This window comes from Chiloscyllium plagiosum, chromosome 19, assembly GCF_004010195.1.
Source record: "Chiloscyllium plagiosum isolate BGI_BamShark_2017 chromosome 19, ASM401019v2, whole genome shotgun sequence".
Lineage (NCBI taxonomy): Eukaryota > Metazoa > Chordata > Chondrichthyes > Orectolobiformes > Hemiscylliidae > Chiloscyllium > Chiloscyllium plagiosum.
The window spans coordinates 57,221,058-57,231,201 of NC_057728.1; the positions used below are offsets into that span (position 1 = coordinate 57,221,058).

At 38.4% G+C, this 10,144-nt stretch overlaps 1 protein-coding gene across 3 annotated transcripts in view; it reads right to left on the reverse strand.

Annotated features, from left to right (window-relative positions):
* Positions 1–922: 922 nt before the first annotated feature.
* mon2 (MON2 homolog, regulator of endosome-to-Golgi trafficking) overlaps positions 923–10,144 on the reverse strand; it is a 127,518-nt gene continuing 118,296 nt past the window's right edge. For all 3 annotated transcript variants that reach the window (XM_043709976.1, XM_043709975.1, XM_043709974.1), the window contains 3 exons: positions 5,662–5,869; positions 3,904–3,986; positions 923–1,639 (listed from right to left, as the gene is read on the reverse strand). In XM_043709976.1, coding sequence (XP_043565911.1) covers positions 1,476–1,639; positions 3,904–3,986; positions 5,662–5,869 — 455 coding nt within the window. In that variant the 3' untranslated portion in view covers positions 923–1,475. The remainder of the gene's footprint in view (positions 1,640–3,903; positions 3,987–5,661; positions 5,870–10,144) is intronic.

The following is a 10,144-nucleotide window of genomic DNA, read 5'->3' on the forward strand; positions in this document are numbered from 1 at the left end:
AATTAAATTTTCAGTTACAGAAGAAAATGCCATACACGTGCATTGATCACATTTTCAGATGTGGTTTCTGCTGATGGAGATAAAGAACTCTAAATAGTATGGTGACATAATGCAGTACTAGATGGAAAATTATACTTGATCTAAGAGATGAAGTACACTTGTAAGTGCATAAGTATGAAACAGTTTGTCTGGGAATTGGTAACACTAGTGTGATTTTTAAATAATGACATTAATATTGTGAATGATTAGCATGGTTAAGACAGTTATTGGATTTAAAGGGCAATACAGATTGCACATTTTTCCCTTGGGCACAGAGCTTGGATTCACTTTATCAACAGTAATCAAGTCCAACAGTAATTTTAATTAAAAACACGTTTCTTATATATTATTTCACAAAAATATTTTGAACTATAGTACTATACTAAAAAAGTTTTTGAAAATTGGTTGTAAAGTTTATGTAGAAACTGCACAATCTACTGCAGTTAAATGTCTGAAATAAATGCTGACAGCTTGACAATACTGAATCAGAAGTCTAAATCAGTTCTTATTTACAGCATCTCAACTTAAGGTTGTGCGTAAGATTAGTATTAGAAAGCTTGAATTGTAAATCACTCCCTTCAGATGTTACATTTAATTCAGCGTACCAACATAGTTAATGTACTGTATAGCTATAAGGGAAAGGGCAATAGCTTAGTTGACTCATCATAATGAGAGCATAGAGTCAACTATCAAATATCTTGGAATAAACACTTATTTTGGTTAAAAAATCTCAATTTCCATAGTATAAACACTAACATCAAGGAAAGGCAGCGAAACACAAAGGCAACCCATCTGAAGAAATTTCTAATTGAATAGGTTTACTCTGCATGCATGTGAAGCACCAGAAACCCTTCAAGCTGTCACAGGAAAAGGTCACACTTTGTAACAGAAGTGGACAATTTATTTTACACACAAGTACATAATTTCCCTTTACTTGGAAAGGCTGGTCACAGACGACATGGAATGTTATGGTACTCACTTGCATATAATTCTGTGCACAACTTTTGTACCTTTTAAAAAGGGTACAAAATGCCAACATATTTCTCAAATATATGATGTTGAATATATATCTTTTTTAATTACATCAGCAACAATTTGAACACAACCTGTACATGTACCCTTTCTCAAACTCCTTATATCACTGTACCAGAATTAGGTTGATTAGTTAAAAACATACCCACTGGACAGCTTTACTAAAAAGCAAACGCCAGGGCAGTTATTACAGTTTGAGTGTCTTAATCTATGCATGTTTAAACAACTCCAATTGTCAGTAAAATGCTTCCAAACAAGGCCCCTGATTGTTACTTAATCCAGTCTGCACGTGTAGGTCTTTACATTGCGATGCTCCAGACCTTTTTCGAATTGTGCTCTGGCAAGTAAACTGCCCGAATCAACATGTTAGTAGTACTGCAGATGATATGGCAGTCTCACATTTGTCAGGATTCTCCATTTTGTACTTTGGCTATTGGTGGCTGAAGAAAATCTTTAAATGGAACTAACGCCTCTTTCAAAGCTGAGCAAACTTCAGAAGATGTGCAGGTAATACATTCTACTAGAGTTGGATACAAAGCGATTACCTGTGACCAGGTGTTGGTATCTACTGTAAAGAGGAAAAAAAAACAGAAAATAAAGCAAACATTTGTATAAAAAGCAACAAGCCAAATATGTTTTCTGAACTATATAAGCGTGATGAAGATTTATAAGATATTGTTATTTGGGAACTTATCATCTAAAGTAGAGGTAAGTAGGTTTTAGTTTTCATTTCTATGAAGGTGACGTTTTTTTAAATGGTTAGAAACTTTTTTAAGCAGTGGGTCAAATCATATTTCCCAAAAATCAAGAGACTTAAACTAAATGTCTAGACAAGCTCCCGAGTGAGATAATTGAAACATTTACTAAATTGAGATTTTCAACTGAGCGAAAAGACAAAAAAGGGCCCCCTTCTTGTGAATAGGTTCAGTGACTGGCCACCAAGGTAACCAATGTTCAAACATAAAACACAGTCTTTTAAGTTAGGTTTCATTTTGGAATGTGATTAGTACAGTATTACTATCAGCTGGAATCAGAACAAAAGCCAGTGAAATATTTCTGCCACTATTTCATGGCATCACATTGAAGCAATAAGCTGTAAAATCAGGTGCAAACATCACACCTTCAGATATTGTCTTTAATAACAAGCAGTATTGGAGTTGTGGAATGTGTCCAACACTTGAGAACAAGCACTGCTTGCTAGCAATTGCTGGCATAATTCATCAGTGGCTTCCAGCAGTCTGGCTCCTGAAGCCTGGTTGAAAATTTTAGGAAGGTTCAGTCACTCCAGTACAAAACAACAAAGTCCCAAAGTGACAATATAATGAAACAGTCAATTTAAAACAATGCATATCTGCTCACTTTTTCCTTTTTTTCCACCTTTTAAAGATTATGGTTCATGATGTTAATCCAATCAAATAGCACACTTCTGCATTAGAAATTTTGTTACTCTCCAGTTGGCTCAGGTGGACGTTAAACCAGATTGAATCTCAACATACTGAATTCTCATGATTATGGCTGGAAGTGGTTTGTCTAAGTTCAGCAGTAAGCTCAAATCCATCATGAAAGGAAAACTGAAACAAATACAATCTTCTCAGACTTTGATGGTCCTCATGGCAACTGCTGTGTTGTGTTGGCACGATTGGAAAATTGCAGGGAAATGGGACTAACCATTCAGTTCTTACAAAGAGGCGTAGCAGGCCCAAAACCACTTACTAGACTTGCATGTTGTACACACCCACAAATGTATTAATTTGCATAGAATTGTGGGGAAACTAGAAGTTTCAGCATTTTATGTGACCTAAACAAAATCACACATACATTTTGTGTTAATTGTGCAATGAAACTAAATCAAAATGGTCTGAAGAATGAAAGTAATAAGATGGCAACTTAGAAAAGAAAATTGATAACACAAGTTTATATGAATTGTGTTTGAGCAATTGCACAACCCATGAACTTAGAACAATTTAAAAAAAGATTCATGAGGCAAAATGCATTGTATTTATTACGTATATTTAATGCAAAGAAAGCAAGACAGGTTGCTTTTTAAAGCTCTTCTGCTCAGTTATCATGGGAAAGATATCTTAGGAGTGATAACATTAGCAACCCAAAATAACAAGTTCAAAGTTTGTGCGAAGATTCGTAGCTCGGGTGCTCGTTGTTGTGGTTCTGTTCGCCGAGCTGGAAGTTTTTGTTGCAAACGTTTCGCCCCCTGGCTAGGCGACATCATCAGTGCTTGGGAGCCTCCTGCGAAACGCTTCTTTGATGTTTCCTCCGGTGTTTATAGTGGCCTGTCCCTGCCTCTTCCGGTTGTCAGTTTCAGCTGTCCGCTGTAGTGGTTGGTATATTGGGTCCAGGTCGATGTGTTTGTTGATGGAGTTTGTGGATGAATACCATGCCTCTAGGAATTCCCTGGCTGTCCTCTGTCTGGCTTGCCCTATGATAGTAGTGTTGTCCCAGTCAAATTCACACACACGCAGACAACAAGCAACATGAAATCGACTGGGACAACAATAGGTCAAGCCAGACAGAGAACAGCCAGGGAATTCCTAGAGTCATGGCATTCATCCACAAACTCCATCAACAAACACATCGACCTGGACCCAATATACCAACCACTACAGCGGACAGCTGAAACTGACAACCGGAAGAGGCAGGGACAGACCACTATAAACACCGGAGGAAACATCAAAGAAGTGCTTCGCAGGAGGCTCCTAAGCACTGATGATGTCGCCTAGCCAGGGGACGAAACGTTTGCAACAAAAACTTTCAGCTTGGCGAACAGAACCACAATAACAAGTTCAATTTACAAATTGGTAAGCTTTTAAAAATTACCATTTTCAGGCTTTGTTTTCTTAAGTGAATCCATGAGAGTGCTGATTGCTTTCAGAACGAAAACTATTTCTGTAACTCGCTGTCTGCATTTAGAAGAGACAAAAATTAGAGGACGTGTGTGCGCTTAGTTTTTAAAGTAGTAAACATACACACCAAAGATACCAACATATTGTAAAGTTATACTCATTTCTGCTTGTACAACATTGGACACATGATGGCAATATTGTCTCATTTTCTTTTGAAAACTCAAATGATGCTCTGCAATGCATATTTACATAATTTATTTTCAAATAATCTGTAATCAGCTTATGTGATGCTGCCTGTGTTTAAAAAATATTCTGAACACTTTACCCTTTCCAGTATGCTAGTTAACATAAGCAGGACACTGTCAGCACAGTAGCTTCAGTTCAGCATGAGCTCATAGTAAAAGGGGCAACAGCAACTAGTAATCAAGTCCAAAAAAATGCTGTGTTCTTCTGAACTTGTTGGGAGAGAATTAAAGGAGTTTTATTCTGCATCTGGTTACATAATGAGACACAAAAGTGGAAAGCATTCTAACTCTAATACTAGTATTCTTGACCTTGACAAACAAAATTCATACTAACACTCTCAAACTGGTGTCAGATACTAACGTGTAGGAAACAAATGGTTGATGAATAGTTGCTAAGAATACAATGAAACAGATGATTGTATGCATAAATGTCAACATAAACGCATCAGCAAGACAACAACCAATACTTGTTTTCCTAGATTATCAAGCAGTTGCAGTTTTGTCAGATTTGGAAATTGAATCTTACCTCAATTTCAATATTTGAGGTTAGCAGAATTAAATCAGAAAAAATGTGAAAACACTAACTTTAGGTAGACAGCACAATGTAAAACAGGCTGCTGATTCTAAGTCTATTTCACACTACTGGCAAAGACTAATTTCATCTCTATTAATTTCAGAACAATGAGTGATATTAAAATTAAAATTAAACCAGCTTTAATCTCTTAACTGACTTCTGAGGATCAGTGCTGAAATATGTTCTGAGTAACACAACTCAAGACAATGTGATCGTTTAACTGATTTGGCACAATTACATCTACAGCAATGTTCTTCATTAAGGGACCTCCATTAGGTACTGTCAGAGTGGGACAACTGTACCATTGTGGCTGATGAACTGTTTATCAAATGCAATCGTGCACCTTTCAACTGTCCTCTTCAAATTTAACACACAACATTGCTGGAGTTCAGTGACATTGCACTGCATCACACAACAACACTTTAAGTTTGCACTTTTTCTCTACTTACCCTGTATTGCAAGAATACTGGCTTGTTAGAGTTGAACATTATGACAAAATTATAAAAGTGTGCAAATGTATCTTGGTTACAACGGTCCTTTGTTAATGTTGTATTAGATAAACGTAGAACAGCATAAACTACACAGTATAGACCACACATAAATAATACATAAAGAGGGGCATAAAGTAGGCACATTTGGCTTGGTGAAATACCATTTAATGGCTAAAGGAGATATTCAAAGTTGCATTATTGAAGTTTAACTTTTTTTTAAAATTAAGTATTTGTTTGAAATGAGTCCTGACTACAACTCTTCCAAACCCAAAATAAAGTGAACATTATCTGTGATTCTGCAATGGTCCCAGGAATATTTACATTTCTTAATTGCACAAATTCTCTTTTAAATTCAAGGTATTTTGATTCAAACATTTATAAATGCAAGTAAATTTGGCAATTCAAAAGTGGTTTATTCTAACCTTGGGAGAGGACATCTGCCACTCAGTTTCTCATCTTCAATGTACCGATGTAGCACATCTTGTGACCTCTTTAGCAGTACAGACAATGCCATTCGGGATATATAGCCTTCCTGGGGAGTTGTCACTTTATTACTGAAGGAAAACTGAAGCAGTGTTTCAAAGCAGACTTTAGAAAACTCCTCTCTCATTCGAATGTCAATTTCTGCCTCTGTAGAAGTGAAGCAGAATAGGAACGATATATTTTATTGAAGGCAAAGCATTCTCTAAGTTGCTAAACAAAAACAAAACAACTGTAGATGCTGGAAATCAGAAACAAAATCAGAAATTGCTGGAAAAGCTCAGCAGGTCTGGCAGTATCTGTGGAGAAAAAGCAAAGAGTGACCCTTCTTCAGAAGCATTTAGGTTTTGTTTCTCTAAGCTGCTATTCACTTTCTTTATTGTTGCACAGTTTATTTATATTCCAATATTTCTGTGGCTCAGCCAACATTTTCCAGCTAAGGAGAAATGGGGATGCTGGCTCAGAGTTTGTTTTTGCCAACTTACTGCAAGGCAATTGAAGGCAGTGGTTTGGAGTGCTTGGTGGGGTGCCAGAGACTAAGAAAGTCTACAGTTATTTTTATTGGTTCAGTTTCAAGCATTCCAACTGCTAAATATGCTTCCTAATCCAAGTTGGAGACCCAGTTTTCAAAGTTGCACTTCGAAATTTATAGTTCTGCCACACTGAACCATCTATTTCTTTTTTAATTACTGCAATGGAGCCAGTGTTGCAGAGTACAACCTTCTGACTGAACTAGTCTAAAGGAACACCAAAGAAATGGCTCCTTCTAAGATCCTGGCTCCATTTCCTTTTCATGTGTGGATAAATAGCACGCCTGCACTCATATCGCAGAAATCCACTGATGTTGATGTCAGTGCCTTAGTCACAGAAACCTGTGATTTTACCCAAGAAAGCAATACTAAAGGACATGAACTTGTGTCCACGTACTGCCTAAAATGCCATCAACTGAGCACCACGAAAATGGATATTTTTATTTACTCAATGCTAGTGCCCATTATGAATATGAACTGGGAGCAGGAGTAGGCCACTCGACTGCTGGAGTTTGCACTGCCATTCAGTAAGACCCAAAAAGCAGAGAACAGCTGATCTCATCACTTCACATTCTCACATACCCGAAAACCTTTCACGCCTTGCTTATCAGGAATCATCTATCTCTGTCTTAAAAATAATTAAAGAATCTGTTCTCACCACTTTTTGAGGAAGAGATTGCCAAAGTTTTTTTTCTTTATTCATTCATGGGATAAGGGTGTCGCTGGGTAAGCTGCATTTATTGCCCCCATCAATAAATAAGTTAAGAGTTAACCCCATTGCTGTGGGTCAGGAGTCACATGTAGGCCAGACCAGGTAAGGATTCCCTCCCTAAAAGACATTAGTGAACCAGATGGTTTTTTTCTGATATTCGATAATGGATTTGTGGTCATCATTAGATTCTTAATTCCAGATGTTTATTGAATTCAAATTCTACCATCTGCCATGGCGGGATTCGAACCCAGGTCTCCAGAATGTTATCTGGGTCTCTGGATTAATAGTCCAGCGTTAATACGACGAGGCCATCGCCTCCCTGTAAACTCTGTCACATGAAAGCCTAGCAAGTCCAGCCTTGTCTTGTAAAAGAACCTGCCCTCACCAGATGCCAGAGAGAAAATGAAGACCACAGACGCTAGAGAGTCAGACTCAAAAAATGTGGTGCTGGAAAAGCACAGCAGGTCAGGCAGCATCCATAGAGCAGAGAGTTGACATTTCGGGAATAAGCTGACATTCCTGATGAAGGGCTTATGCCTGGAAAGTCAACTCTCCTGCTCGCCGGATGCTGCCTGACCTGCTGTGCTTTTCCAGTGCCACAGTTTTTGATTTACACCAGATGTCAGTCTAATAAACATTCATTGAATTGCTTCCAATGCATTTATATCCTCCCTTAAATAAAAAGCTAAATACTGTACACAAAGCTCCAGATGTGGTCTCACCAGTGCCCTGTGTAACTGATGCATAACCTTTCTACTTTTGCATTCAATACCTCTTGCAAGACTCAATAACATTCTATTAGCTTTTCTAATTACTTCCTGTATATACATAATAGCCTGTTACAATTCATGCACTAGGATACCCAGATTTCCCTTAGAGCTCTGTAATGTCTCATTTAGTAAATATGCTTCTTTACTGTTCCTACTAAAATGGATAATTTCACATTTTCCTACATGATATTCCATTCACCAGATATTTGCCTATTCATAAACTAAACATATCGCATTGTAGCCTTCTTATATCCTCTTCATGACTAACATTAACAAATTTAGCAATTATACCTTTGGTTTCTTCATACAAATCAGAAGTAAACTGTAAATATTGGAGTCACCAACGCTGATCCCTGTGACTCACCACTCGTTGCACCTTGCCAACCAAAATGAAAGACTCATGCCTCACCATCATACAAAATAATCAATTTTTTCTACTCTTAGTAATCATCCTTAATTGTGAAGGAATTCAAAGGCTTGTGACATCAAGCTTCTTGGGTGTTTTTGCAGTTTCACTCATCCAGGCAAGAGGAAAGTATTCCAGCATACTCCCAATTTGTACCTATTGGTAGTGGATAGGCTTTGGGGCAACAGTTACTAGTTGCAGGAGCCCTAGCCTCTGATCTGTCCTTGTGGTTACAGTAATTATATAGCTAGTGTGGTTGAGTTTTTGGTCAACGGTAACCCCTAAGATGTAGATATTGGGGAATTCAGTGATAGAAATACCACTGAGTGTCAAAGGGCAATGGTTGGATTCCCTCTTGCTTGAAATAGGAATTGCCTGGCATTTGTGTGGCATGAGTCTTAATACAAAGAGGAGAAAGTGAGGACTGCAGAAGCTGGAGATTAGAGTTGAGAGTGTGGTGCTGGAAAAGCACAGCAGGTCAGGCAGCATCGGAGGAGCAGGAGAATCGATGTTCTGGGCATAAGCCCTTCATCAGGAATTGTTATTGTCCTTAACGTGCTGCATTTGGACATACAGGCATCTGAGACACTCACAGGGCAGAGGATAAATACTTAATAGGATAAATGTGCAGATTTATGGGGCAACGGTAGGAGATTGTCAACATGTTAAATTCTCAGATAGCCGGTTAGACTTGATGAGATAAATATTGTCCTCTATAACAATTCCTTTATTCTGTGATTTGTGTTAAATAAAAACTATATGCTGCCAGAATTAGGCAGCTCATAGCAGTTTCAATGTAAACACAAGGGACTGACTTGCAGATGCTGGTCTCCTGGAATCTGCATTAAAACATTTTGGCTGAATTTAGAATCTTTCTGAATGGATTAACTGGAGATAAACCTATCTCTATCTTGTAAAAATAATGTCAATCTATACATAAACATACTAAATATATACAAGCACACACAGATGGGTGAATCTGGAATGTGATATATTGAATTTTAGGTCCTTCGTAAGAGGTTAGTTGGCATAGTTAAAGCATATGGGATAGCATGTAATGTATTGGCATGGATCAAGGATTAATTGACAGATCGTAAACACAGACTGGGAATAAATGGGACTTCTTCGGAGTGGCAAGCAGTGACTAATGGCGTTCTACAAGGTTCACAGTTTGGGCCCCAGCTATTCACAATATATAAACAAATTACTTAGTTGAGGGGACCAAACGCAACATTTACAAGTTTGCTGATATGCAAAAGAGCAGAACTGAGTTAGGAGGATGCAAAAAGGTTTCAATTAATTTGGACAAATTGAGTGATTGGGCAACACACGTACAGTGTGGCTAAATGTGGTATTATACACTCTAGTGTGAATAACAGAAAGGAACAGTATTATTTAAATGGTGATATATTGGGAAGTGTGAACGTTCAAAGGGATGCTTGTACACCAGTCAATGAAAGATGGGCAGGTGCTGCCGGCAATGAGGAAGGCAAATGGTACATTGACTTTCATTGAAAGAAGATTTGAGTCCAGAAATAGGAATGCCTCATTGTATTAATACTAGGCTTTCATGAGTCCACATCTAAATATTTTCAGTGTAGTGTAGTTTCAGTCTAAGGGCCTGTGCCCGAAACGTCGAATCTCCTGTTCCCTGGATGCTGCCTGACCTGCTGTGCTGTTCCAGCAATAAAGTTTCAAGTTTCAGTCTCCCCACCTAAGAAAGGATATACTAACCACAGAAGGAGTGCAGCAGAGGTCCGCTAGGCTGATACTAGGGATGGGATTCTGGATCAGTGGTGCTGGAAGAGCACAGCAATTCAGGCAGCATCCGAGGACAGGCAAAATCGACGTTTCGGGCAAAAGCCCTTCATCAGGAATAAAGGCAGAGAGCCTGAAGCGTGGAGAGATAAGCTAGAGGAGGGTGGGGGTGGGGAGAGAGTGGCATAGAGTACAATAGGTCAGTGGGGAAGGAGATGAAGGTGATAGGTCAGGGAGGAGAGGGGGGAG